Here is a 13247-nt window from a genome sequence, read left to right on the forward strand (position 1 = left end):
TGTGAACATGGAACCCAATCAATTGGTTGAAAAATAACAAGCCTGGCCTGACAGAATAAACATTGGCTGTGCCTTCAGATAGCTAAAAAAGGTCATATTGGAATTCATTACAACTACTTTTGTGCTGCTAAACAATAAGCATTCAAAACAGTCAACTGGAATGACTCATAAGAAAAGGTTAACTTCATGTTTAAAGGAATCAATACAATAGAATGTTTGGGTACTATACATGTATATTCCATTAGATTCTAGCTACTTTGAAGATTTATTATATTACACTATAAGCAAGTAATTGCACATCATTATGAAATGAATACAAAAATGAAATCACTGCTTCTTTTGTCAGCTTGCTTTGTTTGTTTGATTTTTTTTTTAACCACAGAGGTTTGATTTTTTTTAACCACAGAAGTTTGATTAATTTCTTCATCAGAAGGGTTACCAAGAAAGTCAAAAACTTGATTACTAGTTTGAGGAACAGCAAGAAAGGTAATGCAGGATTTGTTTTCCATCTGTGATCATTAAAAAAAAAAATCATATATAGCAGGAACAAATACAGGTGAGATTAGTATATTCATTGGAAATCAAAATTTTGCAACCGTAATTACAATATCTTTCTTATTTTTGTTTTGAACACCTCAGATGATATACATTTTAAAACATGGTATTTTCTGACTTTTCTTGTTTTCTCCACATCTTTGTAATTTGCCTAAATTACATTGGTCCACATGATTAAAAATATATGGGATCTGCGTATTCAACAATTCACAACAAAATGGAGCTTTTCACGCCCTAATTCTGTATATGATAGGGCTTCACCACTGACTGGATATGAATACAAAATTACTTTGTATTAAGGGATACTGCTGTAAATCAAAGTATTCTAACACATCAGAAATAATAGCATGGGTTTTTAAAAATCCACCAAAAAAATGAAAGAAATGAGTAATTGGAATGAAGTAATGGTGGGAGCATAAAAGTAGGTAGAAAGTAAACATTCTGGTTTGAAAACTGCTGTCAAACTATGTATCCCGACATAAAGCAGAATCTGGACAGCACGTAGCACCACTGGCTGCAATCTCATGTCCAGTGATTTATCTTGAATTTTGAAACAAACAAGGGGCCACTTGATGAGGCTTTTTGGCTGACATGAAATAGATTCACAGCAATCAAAAAAGTCTAACCTCTCTTTTCAAAATGTCACAATTTCAAAGTGCCAACACTGAAGATAGAAACACAGAATGATAAGAATAAACTACTGTCAGCCTTTCCTTGTTTAGATTGTACGCATGATCTCCAGATCATGTAAGCAAGCATTTTGATTGGCAATGCAGTGGTCGATTTTTCAGGTACCCACATTGCTCATGGGGCAAATTATAAAGTGAGTGAGTGTGTCAACACAAGTTTTGATCTTTTTCCACTTAAAACCCAAAGAAGAGTCCATCTTGAATAGCTATAGAAGAGTCTATACATCTTATTGTAACCCTTTTCTCACATATCACCTACTGCTAAATATTCTTTGTTGTCTTCTTCTGATTACACACAAAATCATAACTTGTACCATGGCAGTCCCCTTGCTCCAGCATTTCTTTATATCAAATCATGGCGCAAAAACTGAGAAAGCAGCAAGCATTATAACATCAGTCCTACTTTAGAGACATTCACATATGAGCATTCTTGAATACTAAAAAAGGACACTTCTAAAGTGTAAAACTGCGGGCGGACATGGACTTGCACAAAACAATGAGGATACCATGTAGCATGTGATGCAAGACCCTCTTGAACATTCCGGAGATTCTTTCAGAAACCTCCATCATTTCAGTTTTCTCAGTATATCTCTGCCCCTCTTTCTTCTTGGAAATCAGTTCAACTCAATATCACATGTACACTTTTATGAGATTATACAGTGTCCTCAAACACTCCGATATGTGCACAGTATCTACAATTATACACTGCTTTTATGTATACGATATGAACAAAGCACTGAATATTTGTAAATATTTCCAGCAATATTTCATGATTACATCGTATTTGTTGTACAGGAATTTTTGACTAGTTTTGATACATCAGTAATGGAAAGAAAACAAAACCAAGGATTTTCTGGGGTAGTACATGTGTGTGCATATGTATATATACACACACATACATATATATGAGGTTATATGTATACAAATAATTAATTTGTTGATCCAATTTTCACAATAACTATTCTCTTGCATATTTTATCAACAATGTACTACATGTACGAAATTTTCATCGCAGAAGACAAAAAGATAACGTTCAGATACAAATATAACTTTGTAGTCATTATGATAAAAAAACAATGTCACACCTAGTAGCACTTAAACATGCATCACATATTTTTTTCTTGCTTTTAACAGTCATGAAAAAATTTCAGTGTCCACACAACTTTGGTCAGTCATGTACATTACACACACCTCTTATTGTAAAATGTTGCTGTCTAAATTGAGAGTGCTGGACAGGAAGTCAAGAAGCATTTTGTCTAGGACGGGCAAAACTATTTTTGTTCTTGACACCAACAAGATTATGCATCAAAGTAGCTCACCTGTCTATTGCATTGACTACATACATCTTATGAGAGAGTGAAGAATCCAGTGTTAAACATACTTTTCCCTTTCACTCTTTCAAATAAGAAATAATCTGGCTTGAAAAGAAGGAAGAAACGAAGTGATAGTTCAGCTCAATATCCTTATTTAGAAGTACGGTTGCTCCGAGTAATGAATAACAGATTTACAATTATATAAATGATTCAACATCTACATAAAAACCAAAACAACAAAAGGGATAATATGGAGACAAACCCATGTGATACACGATGACCTATTCTATTTCCCTAAATATTTTCACTTCCTTTCCCTGATATTAAGAGAACCACCTTTTTGTACATCATAAAGATCCTTGATACTAATTTCCATGTGTATCCGACATCACTGAATAAAGATACATTTTTTGGGATAATTCACAAAAGTTGTCAAGAGCACAACCACCACTCCTCATCAACCATCATCCATCTTTGTCCAAAGAATGGATGAGCATTAAACCCCTCAACACCACCACCACCATCATCAGAATGCTATTGACTTGGTATGCAAACTGGTTGCCATGGTTACTGTCAGGCTTCGTATATTCCTAAAGAGAAGTACTGCAGGTGGAATGTTATCGATCATGACGAGGAATTTTCACAAAGTCCTCGAAGACACTACACTAGACAAAAATGTCCACAGCTCCTCTGCGTGAAATGAATAACAATGTTCTTTAAAAAAAGAAGAAGAAGAAGAAAAAAAAAAACTAGCACTGTTCCTATCTAATTTCATGGGAAATCTGACAATAACTTAGGTAAAAAAACATCTGATGACGTCCTAGGGGCTTATTTGAAACATTAAAGTACAAATGTAAGTGTACAGATATTCTTTTTTTATCGATGGTGAAAAAATAGGAACAATGGCATAACTTTGGCTCAGTTTTGTTTTGAATAATGAAGAAATAGTCATAAGCATTGCACACTCAGAGAGAGTGCAAAAGTTAATCATGCACACCCATATCAAAGAATCATTCTTTCACACTGACACATTTTTTATTTTCCCTACGAGGGAGGTAGGCAAGTACCACTAGTCTGCTGAGAAGACTCACCTATTCCACATCATTTATCTACCTTTCTTTACAGACCTTTGATACCGCTACATTCCTGCAAATATGTATCAATATGCTTCTCTGCAATTTCATAGCTTGAGCAGAATGAACCCTGCTTCACTGCATTTAAAATTACAATGAGTATAATTATATTCATATATGTATTTGATAATTTGTGTGCGTTTCGCTGCAATTCTGCTATGATAAGCACAAGATGAGATTAAGGGAATGCCCTCCTGTGTGCTGTACGTGTTCCAAGGGTTAGGGGTTGGGAGTTGGGGAGGCTAGTATGCCTCCCTGTACTCATGGTGCCACTTTTGGAAGTTGACGTGAAAGGCCACAATGCTACCGGTTGCCATGCCAGCGATGATCGTCCTGAAATGAAGAGAAGAGAAAGGAGCAGATGCACATTATGGAGGCACAAGGGTGACTGTACACCAGAAAGTAAATCACAAGTATTACCATGTCCCCTCACCAACGGATAGGACCTCAAATTCATTCACCCTAAACTTGAATCTACATCAAGTTGGACAGTCCATTCAGGTGTAACACTACCTCGGTCAAACAGGAAGGCCATAGTGACACTATATGGATATTAAGTCTTACCACTTTGGCATTGACAGTTAATTTCCAGACATCTGTGCCAATCAGTGAAGCACAGTAAGGTTCAAGCCTGTCAAAACTTTCTTATCAACATCTCATGAATGCCTTTCTTGATTTTGTTCCAGTTCAAGACTGTGAAATCTCTCTCTTTCCTAACCTTTTTCAGAATTCTTTCAAGGTGTTTGTTATGAATATTTATTTTTACAGATCTATAAAGCATTTGTACATTACATACAATACAGGTTTACAAGTGAAATCCATCACATTATCTACATATCTTCTTGTCTTTCTTTCTTTCTATCTATCTATCTATCTATCTATCTATCTATCTATCTATCTATCTATCTATCTATCTCTATGTCTACTAATATATAATTATGTCTGAAATAACCTCATGATAACTACTATGTGAAGACTAGGAATTCCATCACTTGATACTGCACTAGTGGACTGGGAATTAATCCCCTTCAAACCTACTCCAGGAATGATAAAACATAACATATCCAGAATTCTCCTCTCTTAACCTTGACACCCATGTACAAAGCTATGTACTGTATCAAGCACCTTCCCCCATTCACCGTTGTTTATACACGAGGCTTGACACCAAACACCAAACACCAAACACCACTACATCTTTCCCTCCCCTTCATTGACTAAAATGTGTACACACAACACTGGGAGCATTGCAGTGTGGAGAATACACCTCTGGACTTTATAAACAGACAGAAGATCCTGTCAGGAGTGGATCCTGTGTCATATTCCTCTGACAAGAGAGAACATCAATGGTCTGCTTGTTTTGATAATTCATGGATACCCCCTCCCTCCTTGAACCAAACTTAAAATTGGTACCTGGCAATGCTTGGGTTTTGATTATGGCCGAGCCTTCTGAGTAAGTGGTCACTACACCCTAGAGTCTACCCTGGGTAAAAATAATTTCACATTATCCTTATCATTATACACAATACATAATGATGAGGTATTTGCATGCCAACCTTTGTTCGTGGGCGAGGTCTAGGGCGAGAATGGAGGCGTCACACAGGGGAAAGGTGTGCATCAGCTTGTGGTCGTGGGTCCGCCATACCTGGACGACTCGGTTGTCGCCCCCGGTGACAAAGTAGTCTCCCTCTGGCTTCATCTTTACAGCCTGGAGGAGGAGTAATTCAGAAGAGTGTAGTTTTGACACATTAGTTTCATGCAAAACAACACAATATTATTTGGTTTATAGTTTGGTTGATAGAATTTAACAGTGCAAGAGATAAAAACAGTGAGACAGTCAGAAATACCCATAAAAAATGGGAGATGCAGTGTGATAGAAAACTAGTATTAAGGGGGAGGACAGCTTGAAATTTCACTATGAACATTATGCTGGGAATACTGCTGTTTTTTCCGACAAAAAGTACATGAAAAGTATATTACACATGATCTGATTTTCTTTGCAATTAGCTTGTTTGACCAAATGTGACAACATTATGGAATGTTTGTCTAGTCACAAATAAACTACCAGGAATACTTAAACATGTCATGCCTTTAATCTTGTGAGTGTTCGACACAGATTGAAATTTAGAAAAAAAGTCTTCAAATGCTGTTCTCCAAGGAAATCAGCACTACAATACTATGGTTACTATTAGATGGAGGAGTTACTATGGAATCAAGGCCTATTGGAAGACACTGGTAGTGGAAGGAGAAATGAAATGAACTCACATGAAGGTTGGCCTGGACATCAGTGAGGTTGAGGAAGCGGCCATTGAGGGTGTAGGAGCAGATGTTGCCCTTGTCAAAGGTGACAATGATGACACCCTGCTCGGCGGCGATGGAGCAAAGGCGTGGCACTTTGCAGGCAGCCGGAGGAGTGAGAGACTGGAGGAGGTCTCCTGATACTGTGTGTACCAGACAAGCACCACCTGTGGGGGACAAGGAGCAATGCTTCAATGCACATGGCATAATTAACATCCACCTGTGCTACACATCTACAAGGCAAGACATTATGACATCAGCACTACAGTGATGATGATCTTTTTGAACACCGTTGCTGTAATTTGCATTCACTCAATCAGTCAGTAACCTCTATTGTCTCTAATATCAAAATCTAGATGTTGCCTGATCAGCCCATCAAGTATGCTGCGATGAGCGCATTGTAGCAATGAGAAGTGTGAATGGTATTGAAGGTTCTTCGACGGTCTTTAAAATGGAGACAAAAATTCCTTGTCATTTCACAGATGTGGCTTGACGTTAATGATAATGATAATAAAGTATTTTTTACAGTGCATTTCAAATAAACTGATCAATGCACTTTACATCCAAATTTGCCCCAAGGACAAAGTCAAAAAAGAATATAAGAATATGCTTTTGTATGTTATACCCACATTATGAATTGTATTTCTCTCCAAGAAGATATGAATCAAAAGTACCTTGTAATTTTGAATTCAATGTGTGCAAATATTACAAATGTATGACCAACTTTAAAACTCAAGACTGCCTAATACTGACCCTTTGACCCACTGACCACCAAACCCAGTTCAGTGCAGACAGCAACTGAGATGACCTCGGTGTCATGACCGGTCAGGATGGCTCGAGGCGTGGCAACCTCACCTGAAAAGAGACCAAACGGAAATATTATGTAATTGGAAGGATTGATTGTGAGCACTGGCCTGATATGAATAAGACAAAACAGTATTATCAATGTCTTGTACTTGTGGCTTTTGTGGAGTAACTGGAATTCCACAAAAGAAAAAAAAAAAGAAGAAGAAGAAATAGATTCCTCTCACACCATTACATCAAAGGATAATGAAATCACCTGACTTGACAGTGGTCAATAAAAACAAATAATGAAATAAATATCGAGGTTGGGTGATCCTGAAACATTCTTGTCAACCCTAGCCTGTGCACTTGCCTGTAACTCGTCATGCCTTTTGGTTGGCACCTTATTTATATCTCTCATAACTTGGCAACACTGTGAGGAGAAATTCAGGTTTAACAGTGTGGCAGTCCCACACAATGGTAATGGTGATGTACTAGGGATGGGAAGTTCAATGTGACCTCCATCTATTGACAATCAATATCACAACATCTTTGAAGACACCAGCTGGTTACAAAAAACATAGGAAAGGCAAAAGCTGACCCAAGTGTGTTCACATTCAATGCAGTATCAAATTCTAGCATCATGTATCAACTTGCCTCATTCATCAATCAATCTATCTGGTGCATCTATTTCTATCTATCTACCTAACAATCTATGTTTATCTACCTCGGTATCAATCAATCTCTTTATATATTTCACATGCATAATACATTGTACATCAGTCGAATTTCCTCCCATCTTCTCCCCCCCCCACCCCTTTTAAAATCTCTTACTGCATGATATCACATTGTCTGCATTGGGTGCAGATTATCACATCATTCCCTCCTATTACCAATCAATCAATCTATCTATCTATCTATTTATCTATCCATCTATCCCCCCCCCCCCACACACACATATACAAAAACACCTACACAATCATCTACAGTTTGTATCTCACCATGTACATGATTATCACCCAGCACCCACTGCTGCTTGGCACTCCAGTGCCACACCAGAAGGGTGGCATCCCGGGACCCTGACACAATGTAGCAGTCCCCACCGACTGGGCACTCAGACCGGCCCAGGCAGGTCACCATGTCCCAGTGACCATAGACAACTTGGGTCACCTTACCTGGAATGGTACAGAACACAGAATTACATATAATTACCAAATCACACTGATTTCTTTTGTAGCAAAAAAAGAGCTGCTGAAAGCTGATTATCCAATAGTGGCAAGCCAATGGAGTAGAATGGAGTCAAAGGGGCTTTTGAAGAAGCAAAATTGTGATGAATATTCTGGTAGGATCAAAAGCTCAGGCCCTTTTTCACTCCATTATTTCTTTTTGTATTATATTGCTGCATATGGTTCACTGCATCCTTATTTCTAAGTTTTAAATGGTTGACTTTTTGATTTCTAAATTGGGAAAACCACGTAGTAGAATACGGTTTATGTTTCTTTCTCAAATTGGCAAATGTTTGTATCAGTTTCTTCCTGATATTTGGCAGATTTTCTCCAGGATAAGATATGCAGTGGAATTCAGAAATGCCAATTTGATGATGATCTACGCAACAATCCTCATTGAGGATTTGATAAGCTAACAGAGTGGACAGTGGATAGATAAAATATAAATAATGCCCAAGTGGTCTCCTTGGGCCTTGAAGCTGAGACCTCTTGTTGGACAAAGGTGGACAGGCTACTGAGTGAGTCACTTTGGCCGATCTCTACTCACAGGTGTCGGTCAGAAAGACCCTGAAACTCTTGTCCCAGAAGCCACAGGCCATGATGTAACGATTGTCAGCTGTGGCCACGTAGCAGGAGGCCTTAGACTTGATGTTGGAGTCCATGGCCTCAAGGATCTGACGCCGATGCATACCAGTCTGAGACACTGGGATGGCAAGATGATTTGAAAAAGATATTATGTATATACATTGCACACCACTTATATTCAGCACACTGAGAGTACTGCAAAAGTGGAAATGTTCGTAGTGTGGAATTTTTTGCGCATTTTGCACAACATGAAACTAGCTTGATTTTGTGGAATGAAAAACAAATCAAATTCATTTTACCTGACTGAGTGCCAAAAATTACTTGTGAAAAATTTTTCAGTTTTACAATAACTTATATTGAGCTTTTATTGCTAAAGATGTCCTTTGTAGCCATTGAGTGACAGTGTGAGGTCAGAATGATGGACATATTTGCTTTGTACAAAAAAAAAATGGTATGTTAAAAAATTCACCAAGTATTGATGCACTACACTCATCTCTATATATCATAGCGTTTATGATATACAAAACAATGGCACAGCACAGTAAACTTACTATCCAGCCTTCTATTCCAACAATAAAATGTCAATAAGTGGATTTATTCAAATCTTTCACAATTTGATAACTTTTGAATGGACGGTCCAATTTTCCTTAAACATCTCTGATGTGTTCTACTTATACTTCTGCTTCCACTTTAATAATTAACGTGTACAGTGTACGGTAAAGTCCCTCAAAGGCCCGAACATTGTTTCTGGATGGTTGAATATGAAGGTATGGTATACTTTTAATTTCAGATTCGATTTTGTTTTGTTTTTCAAGCAGCAAGGCCTGGCCCTCAAATTTCCAGAAGGACTATGCCACTTACAGACCAATGGATCAAGTTCAATCAGGAGGTTTTTTCCAGCATCCATGGAATAGCCTGGTGTACCAGGAACACCTGACAGGAGAAATGGGGGTAAGGAGACGGAAGAATAATATCACATGCAGTAATGTCTTTAACCCTTTCACAGTTGGGAGGGATCTTGGCAGCAACTTCATATGCAAATGAGATGAGGTGATGCTGTCATGGCCCGACAAGTCTCCAACTGATCCACACATACATTTTTACTCATTTCCTCCATTTGACAGAAACTAAGAAAGAAAAATATGTATGCTTGGATGAACTATTGGTTTTGTTGCAATAAAGAAACAAGGACGACTTAAAAAAGTGAAAGGGTTGTAATTGCTGATACCAAACAAAATTAAGACTTGAATTTTATGCACAAACTAATGGAAGAGTTGTGGGCTGATGAATTTATCACCTTATAGCTAAATGACATAACACCATTATCATTACATAGTTGTGAATGGCATCACTATTTGGTAAAAGAGAACTTTTGAAACTCCTGTTTTCTTCTCCTGAGTCTGATTTTGATGAACTCCTAGCATTCTGTCCGTTTGCTTCTACCTTATTTATCTAAATTCAACGACATCATGTTGTTGAATTGCAATTGCACAAATAACTTTCCAATCCTATCAAATCTTATCTCTATTCTAACCCCCCCCCCCCCCCCCCACTTGTCCCCTCACTCCTTGTCTACAAACTCACCAGCTGTTTGGTTGTTCCACCTGTTCATGGCAAAGGTCTGGTTGCAAGCCACAGTGATGATGGCTGGTGTGGGGACCATTGGGCTGGTGTTAGCTGCCACATGGATGACCGGAGAGTTGGACAGGAACTTGATGATCATGAGGACCTCTTGTTGCAGCTGGTCAGTGTACATCATCGGGGACTGATGAAAGGGACATTCAAAAATAAGATGGGATGCTTCGCATGGTGGACTTCACTAAAACTCTTCATACTGCGCTGTTTTAGTAAAACAAACTATATGTGTGCCAATGTTATTACTTTTTACTTGCCAATACATTACTGTCAGACCAGAAGTTTTCACATGCATGAAACTTTTGCAAATTTTTGCGAGGGGTCAAGATTTGCAAAAGAAATTTCCAAGCAATAGTTCAACAAATCTCTGTTCTGAATGAATTTATTCTTACTCTGCAAAATAAAAAAGTCACAAAAATTACCCAATTTGACAGAAAAAAAAAGAAAATCAAATATTCTAAAATGTTGCAAATCATAAAATCATTTATAAATACAGGAATTAACAGATTTTAGAAATTCTGCACCCAATACAACAGTACTTTTAGACATTCAAATTTTAAACTATGTAATAAAAAGACACATGACAAAACCAGGGAAAGTGTAGCATTGGGTCTTGATGGGCTGACATGTTTCTGTCTAATAACTGGCATTCCTGAAGCTAGTTTTCATCAACACTAACATGCACGCCTTCAAAAATCTACCGGGAATTCCACATGGAAACTGACACTAGCATCACAAAAAATACACAGTAAATCAGAGCCAAAACTCTCCTCTTGTTTGATATTGACAACTATCATCAGTTTTATTCTTATTTTTTCAAACAAATTCATTCATATAATCTTTGAGCACAATAGGGTCTTTCCATGTTCATTTCACCCAAGGAATTTCATTTGTTCTACAAGCAACATTTCGTGATGAAAGTGAATGTACTGTATTGCTGTGTTTCCTGAATATGTCACTGATATAGTACTACAGCAAGGAAATATTAAATGTCTTGCTGAATTTGTTCATGACAAAGAGATCTACCCCCCTCCCCACCAATGACTAAATTTATGAATTTTCTAACTCTTGATTTGATGACCAATATTGGTCTCACCAGGTGCATAGCTGAACTCCTTGGTGGATGTGGCTCTGTCAGTAGCTGAGCTGGAGTCTGTCCAAAACTTCGGATCTGATTCTCAATTGCCTGCAGAGAGAGATATGGAAATCATAGAAGACATTGGAGGAGACTTTTGATACAGTTGATGCTCAATAGAGGCAAAAGCAGGAGCTACAGCAGTATTCCAACATGTTAATGATTTACACAAATGAGTTGGATTTGTTTCCATATGTATACATATCTATATTCATTAAAGCATTCTTGAAAATGAATGTTCAGCTGTTCAGGGCGACCTTTGGAATCAATAAGGGCAACACCACCAAAACCAATGTGTGTACATGCATGTGTATGTGAGTGTGTGTGTTTCATTGTATATCTGCACAAAAACTTTGAGGAAAATCCATTCAATAATGTAGCTTGCAGATCACACACAAGTAGACCTTTTAAAATTCACCATTTAGACTATATAACTTGGGACACTGAGGGCGCAGTCTAGTTTTTCTCAGGATAGACAGCTATTGCAATGTGTAGTATGCACGCAAGATATGTGAAGCAAAGTATACTCCTCAGACTTTGTCTTTTAACAACAGATTGTGATATCTCTATCATAGATATTCGCTCTTAAAGTTTATTACCAATTTAGAGAGCCCGAAAACAAAGTCTCATCAACATTTAGTTTACAAATGATGTCGCCTTTTAAGACAAAGGTCATTTGAGAGTGAATAGAAAGACGTTATATGTGCACATGTCTGCGTGTTTTGAGTCTGACCTCTCTCATAACTGGATCATCAATGGACTCCAGGTCAATGCTGCCCTCGTAGGTGAGGTAGTAGAAAACATTGGTGGAGCGGACGGCATCCAGGCCCCGCTGCTTGTAGCCAAATATCAGATCAATCCACTGATGAAGCTGACACGACACAAACTCAGATTCCAAGGCCTGCAGGGATGGGAAAGCAAAATCAGAAAAAAACAAACTACTCTCCATTTCACATCAATACGTCCTTCAACGGTTTGCTGCTTCATTTAGGCCTACTGATCTTTTTTTTTTTATTGTGACACTTAAAATCTACTTATATAGACATAAAAGTAAAACAGAATAAGTGACAAAAAAAAGAAGATAAAACAACACATGAATAAATATATGAAAACGTATAAAAGCAGTCATTCATCTGTAGGAGGTTTTCTTTTCCCATCGCAACATTTTACATAAAAACAATGTTTGGGCTTAACTTTCCATTAAATACATAGTTTTTGATTACACATTCCCTGAAAATGACGGTGATGGCACTATAAAGTTGTAAATACTCTGTGGTCCTCGCAATCACAATACTCTCTGTTTATTGCTGTGTATCTTCTTTCATGATGTAAACACTACAGATTACACAATCTCTATGACCCTTTTGAGACTGTGGCATGGGGAAAAAAGACACTCATCACTGATTAAACTATTATTGAAACTCAGTGTCACTTTCATTTTTGTATGATAACAGACAACACCAAATAATGGAAATAAAAATTGTTGAAACAAAATACATCATCAGGCCTACTTGGACATTGACCAAGGGGACCTTATGTGGGTTTTATGATGCAAGGTCACATTTAAGAGAGCTATAACATGACATTTTACGACCAGCCCACCCTCCTCCCTCCCCCCAAACTGACCAGTCGGTTTATCCTGATGAAATCTTCCGGTGACTTGGCCCAAGGTGGGAGGACGACATCATTCACCTCGCTTCCATCGTCAAGGTTACCAAGCCGGTAGCCATTGCTGTTACAGAACATCTCAGGCAGGTAGTAGAACTCTGGGATCAATTCCTAACATTGAGAAACAAAGGATGACAGGTGGCATGAACAATAACAGCAACAACATCAGGTCCTAAGAGATAGATAGATAGATAGATAGATAGATAGATAGATAGATAGATAGATAGATA

At 37.8% G+C, this 13247-nt stretch overlaps 1 protein-coding gene across 1 annotated transcript in view; it reads right to left on the reverse strand.

Moving 5' to 3' along the window:
• Positions 1–1985: 1985 nt before the first annotated feature.
• LOC139721092 (neurobeachin-like) overlaps positions 1986–13247 on the reverse strand; it is a 35455-nt gene continuing 24193 nt past the window's right edge. Inside the window, exons 9-19 of the mRNA XM_071632422.1 lie at positions 12976–13128; positions 12083–12250; positions 11311–11400; positions 10164–10344; positions 9441–9512; positions 8542–8697; positions 7770–7943; positions 6739–6840; positions 5953–6152; positions 5244–5395; positions 1986–4023 (exon numbers count right to left, since the gene is read on the reverse strand). Of these exons, the coding sequence (XP_071488523.1) occupies positions 3933–4023; positions 5244–5395; positions 5953–6152; positions 6739–6840; positions 7770–7943; positions 8542–8697; positions 9441–9512; positions 10164–10344; positions 11311–11400; positions 12083–12250; positions 12976–13128 (1539 nt within the window). The 3' untranslated portion in view covers positions 1986–3932. The remainder of the gene's footprint in view (positions 4024–5243; positions 5396–5952; positions 6153–6738; positions 6841–7769; positions 7944–8541; positions 8698–9440; positions 9513–10163; positions 10345–11310; positions 11401–12082; positions 12251–12975; positions 13129–13247) is intronic.

Source organism: Diadema antillarum, unplaced genomic scaffold (assembly GCF_040938485.1).
Source record: "Diadema antillarum isolate AM-2024a unplaced genomic scaffold, OU_Dant_1.0 scf00000138, whole genome shotgun sequence".
NCBI lineage: Eukaryota > Metazoa > Echinodermata > Echinoidea > Diadematoida > Diadematidae > Diadema > Diadema antillarum.